Here is a 4,462-nt window from a genome sequence, read left to right as displayed (position 1 = left end):
AACCTTGGCTTCGATTTTAAAAAAACCATTACTCACGTACTGTGTGATCCATTTTCATACAAATTTAATAAGTACGATGCATACTAGTTCATCCTATAAACACAGCATCGTTAAAAGTAACTACTATAATAATTTAATAATTTTGTAGTTTGTATAACGTAAAACATGTCAAAAAGTTTCTCTCTCTATTTTCATAAAATAAAATTCAAAAATATAGTGAGTATTGTTATATTCATATACAAATAACATAATCAAGTTAAGAGGTTTCAAAGTGATGATGTCCATTAGTAGTGGTAGCCGGACTGCTCATCGAAGCTTTGCTGAGGAATGTTCTGGAAGGAGTTGGAGCGTGGCGCCAGGTACTGGTTACTGACGCCGGCGCCGGGTTGAGTACGGCCCTGTGCGTTGTTACCCGGGCCCTGCGAATACTGAGAGCCGCCTTGTCCGCCGAACCCGTTGTCAAAGGATGGGGTACCGTACTGTGTGCTAGGGGCTGTAAAGTTAGCAATAGTCAGAGAATTGTTACGTAAGTACAAGTGAGAAACAAAATATCTTATTAAAAGTTCATACCTCTGAAAGAAGAAGATCCGGTCCTAGCAAAGCCATTAGACCCAGCTGATCCATAATTAGGTGGCAAGTACTGGTTTGATGTGGCAGCACCAAATCCGTTTCCATTGGATGAATCGAAACCATTGCCGTTTGAACGGAAGCCAGCATTTGAACCTCCACTCAAACCGAAGGAGCCGTGAGAACCACCGTTAGAACCAGAGCCGAAGGAGTTGCCAGAGGAACCATGGGAGCCGAAACCTTGGCTACCCTGTCCGTTGGAACCGAAGCCGTTTTGTGAACGACCATTGGATCCGAATCCTAGACTGTTGCTGCTGTCAGGAGGCAGGTAAGAGCGCTCGAGGTGTTCGAGACGACCAGCGGCGCACACAGCAACCAAAGCGGCGACAATGAACTGGGAAAATTTGGATAAGAATATAAGAACGAACATCGATATGGGATAAAAATATTTACTTACAAATTACGAGGCTTTAATTATTAGGGTTCCGTACCTCATAGTAAAAAAACGGAACCCTTATAGGATCTCTTTGTTGTCCGTCCGTCTATCTGTCAAGACCCTTTTTTTTTAAAAAACGCGTGAAGGGATCAAACAGAAATTTATTTTGGTTGGAAATAATACTAACATATCTAGTAGTTCGGAACTATTACTAAAAGATACTATGATAATACTTGATATGTCACTTCAAAATAAATAACTCGTGTTAAATTTATAAAAACAGTCGAACAAAGACCAACAATGAAATAAACTACAGAATAATGAAAGATCAGGACTGGTTAATATTTGAAGAGGAAATAAAAATATATCCTTAATAAAATCTTATTCCTAAAGAGGAGTAAGATTTTCTTCAATGAAAAGGTTAATTCAATTTAATAATAGAATAGTAAAAATTGTTACCAGTTTCATTTTGATGCCTGTTAAAGCTGGATATGTACTGCCAAATGTGAAGCTCACACAAAACTGTGATACTGTAAGACGAATTGACCCAATATATACCTTACCTGAAGCTAATCCTGAACATCTCACGAATGTTGACGTCATAGTTTCATAGCGATTATAATGAACGATTATATCAAAGTTATGAGATGCATGGTCTAGTAATTAGTTGCTATAGTTTTTTTTTCGGCTCACAAACGTGATGACTCGACCTCGACTTGTCAATGGTATACGCATATTACCAAGGATAGAGTATTAATTAATTTCAACTACGTGATTATCGTTAGAACGGATTTCAATTGAAAGCTGTCCGATCTGTTATCAATGTATTGTTCTGATCTGTGTTTATTGTTTATTAGCTATTGATTGGCATCATCAACCTGTAATAGACATTTTTGGGTTCGTTACCTATTTTTAATAAGCTTTTAATAGTGCATTGTAACATTTAGTTTGTATAATTTTGACCTACATCCTTAACTTAATAATCTAGTAGACGTAATACGTAAAAAACTTGGAACTTTTATACGCACGTACGTGCTTTAAGTAAAAATAATGAGATTGAATGTGGATGGCTACAAAGGTAGACCAAAGAATGTATCCATACATTCTTTGGTCTACCTTTGTAGCCATCCATACATTCTTTGGTCTACCTTTGTAGGATTGTGTGAAAGAGGATATGCGTAAGAAAGAGTTGGATTCAGATATGACGGCTGATGATGTCTGGAAGAGTAGTGTGTGTACGGAGAGTCAACACACTGTGTTGACTCTCCGTAGGGATAAGAGCAGGTTGGTGACGTGCTTATAAAAATCTTACTAATGTTATAAATGCGAATGTTTAGATGGATGTATGGATGGAAATTTGGCATAGATGTATAATAGTATGGAAGATCTGTAATTATTTTTTTTTCGATTCCGCGTAGAGTCGCGAGCGGCAGCTATACTTATGACATAGTAAGATTTTTTTATTAATTGAACTTAATAATTTGCATGTATAAAAATAAGCTACTTTGTTCTTTTGCGTCTGTACGTGTTGATTAATTTGTTACGATTTTTAAAACATATTTTTTGTTGTTCTTAATTGTTGCAATACTCGATCATAGTTAGAGGTAAGACAAAAAATAAACTGAAACAAAATTTTAGATATTTTACACTTGTAAAGAATAAATCATAAAGGTCAATATGTCTTGCGTGAGTATTTGTCATACGAAAAATCAATATTGAATACGACAATCGCCTTCGTATCTTCATCGTAATTGTAAAATTTCAGATAGGGGGCGCTGCAGTTATCGATGACGATACGATGGCGTTTATCACAAATATTCATGCTAGGTACACTACCCTATAATTTACTTAATCGAAAACATCACAGGCAAAGTGCCCATTTTTCATTCCTAAAATTCAACTATCGAATCACGCACTATAATTCCTTCTTATTGTGGTCATCTAATAAATCGATTCGATTTACATAAACACTGCGTTCATATCAACATCGAAGGAACAATCAGTATGCAACAAATCACAGTAGTTCGTCAGGAAGCGATTTGACCCATGGGTCTATGTGCTTAAATTTTAAACTACTGTCACTGCCACCGAACGACTTAGAACTTCGTCAGTTTATAAACTTACCAATCACATTACAAACTAAAAACAAACTGAAAAAAACATCATAGATAACTGTTATTATTTTATCTTTAAAGAAAAAAAATCAAATCACAATTTTATTTCGAGTATTTATTAAATGTCCAAATATAATAAGGCAGACTATAAATGAATTGATTCCATAATTTTCAGTCAGTTTGTAAAATAACTAGTAAGATTACATACTAACAGAGTTATCCAGCGATCGGTGTCTTAGCTACAATATAGAAGCAATGAAAGGACAACCTTGTCTGTAAAAGTCGTAGTAAAATTATACTTATCCTATCTCACCTCACAAATTGTGTGTTTAAGGCCGTTTACTTGATTGTCTTATATTACAACCGCGTAGGTTAGAAGTCGATGTATTCAGTTACAGCATATTTGGTTACATTTATAACTAGCTGTCGACCGCGGCTCCGTCCGCATAAAATAAAAAAATGACCGAACTATATAATATGTTCTACATGAATGCCTAATAACATCGAGATCGGTTGAGCCGTTCTGGATGTACCTTCTAACAAATATTCATACATATAATATATCTATTATATGTATCTATCCAAAAATTCATATTTATAACATACTAGCTGTCGCCCGCGACTCCGTCCGCGAGGAATTAAAAAAAACAAAATTAGTATCCTACTTGTTCTTTCAGACTATTTTCTATATGTATGTCAAATTTCGTTGCGATCCGTTCAGCCGTTCTGGAGATACCTTCAAACAAACATCCATTAAAACATTCGCATTCATAATATTAGTAAATTAATAAAAAGTAAGAAGTTAAGTGCCTTTCTAACTAAAGGTACTGTATCCTATGTAGGAGAAGGTTCATGTCGCTAACTACTTCTTTCTATGACTTATGTCGTTGTAACATTAGCCCTAACTGCGGCTTTCCATGTTGTATCTTAGAAAAAAACATGCTATTTTATATCATGTTTTTATAATCGACATGTTTAAAGGTTATTTTTATTGTAGGCGTTAAGTATTTCGCGTATTGTTAACTATGAAAAAAAGGTCGAGGAAACAGAAGCGTTGCTAAGCTTTTAGTATTTTTTTAGACATATTAAGTAGTTGCTTCTAAATTAGATAAAATGTGTATTAATAATAAGTACATTAGATATAAAAAATTATCCTCTTCATACAGTAGATAATGTCCTCATGATGGACCGACAGTTTAATTTTCAAAATTAGTAAAAAAATAATTGAAAAAAATTAAGAAGTATGCCATCTATTATTTAATTTTCAAGACATTATTTAACTACGTTTACCAAATCAATTCAATCTTAGAAGTATCATAGTTTGTACATAGATGGCGCTTAAACT

General features: G+C 34.6%; 1 protein-coding gene across 1 annotated transcript; it reads right to left on the bottom strand.

The window, feature by feature from the left end:
• Positions 1–212: 212 nt before the first annotated feature.
• LOC106114124 (pro-resilin-like) lies at positions 213–1,547 on the bottom strand. The gene is made up of 3 exons (XM_013307217.1): positions 1,463–1,547; positions 571–961; positions 213–493 (listed from the first exon to the last, which is right to left on the bottom strand). The coding sequence occupies exons 1-3, from the start codon at positions 1,469–1,471 to the stop codon at positions 285–287; spliced, it is 609 nt and encodes a 202-aa protein (XP_013162671.1). The 5' UTR covers positions 1,472–1,547; the 3' UTR covers positions 213–284.
• Between the last annotated feature and the right edge of the window lie 2,915 nt (positions 1,548–4,462).

The sequence above is a fragment of the Papilio xuthus genome, unplaced genomic scaffold (assembly GCF_000836235.2).
Source record: "Papilio xuthus unplaced genomic scaffold, Pxut_1.1 DF828142.1, whole genome shotgun sequence".
NCBI classification, from domain to species: Eukaryota; Metazoa; Arthropoda; class Insecta; order Lepidoptera; family Papilionidae; genus Papilio; species Papilio xuthus.
Note: the sequence above shows the minus strand (reverse complement) of the source record. Positions and strands in the feature narration are given on the sequence as shown.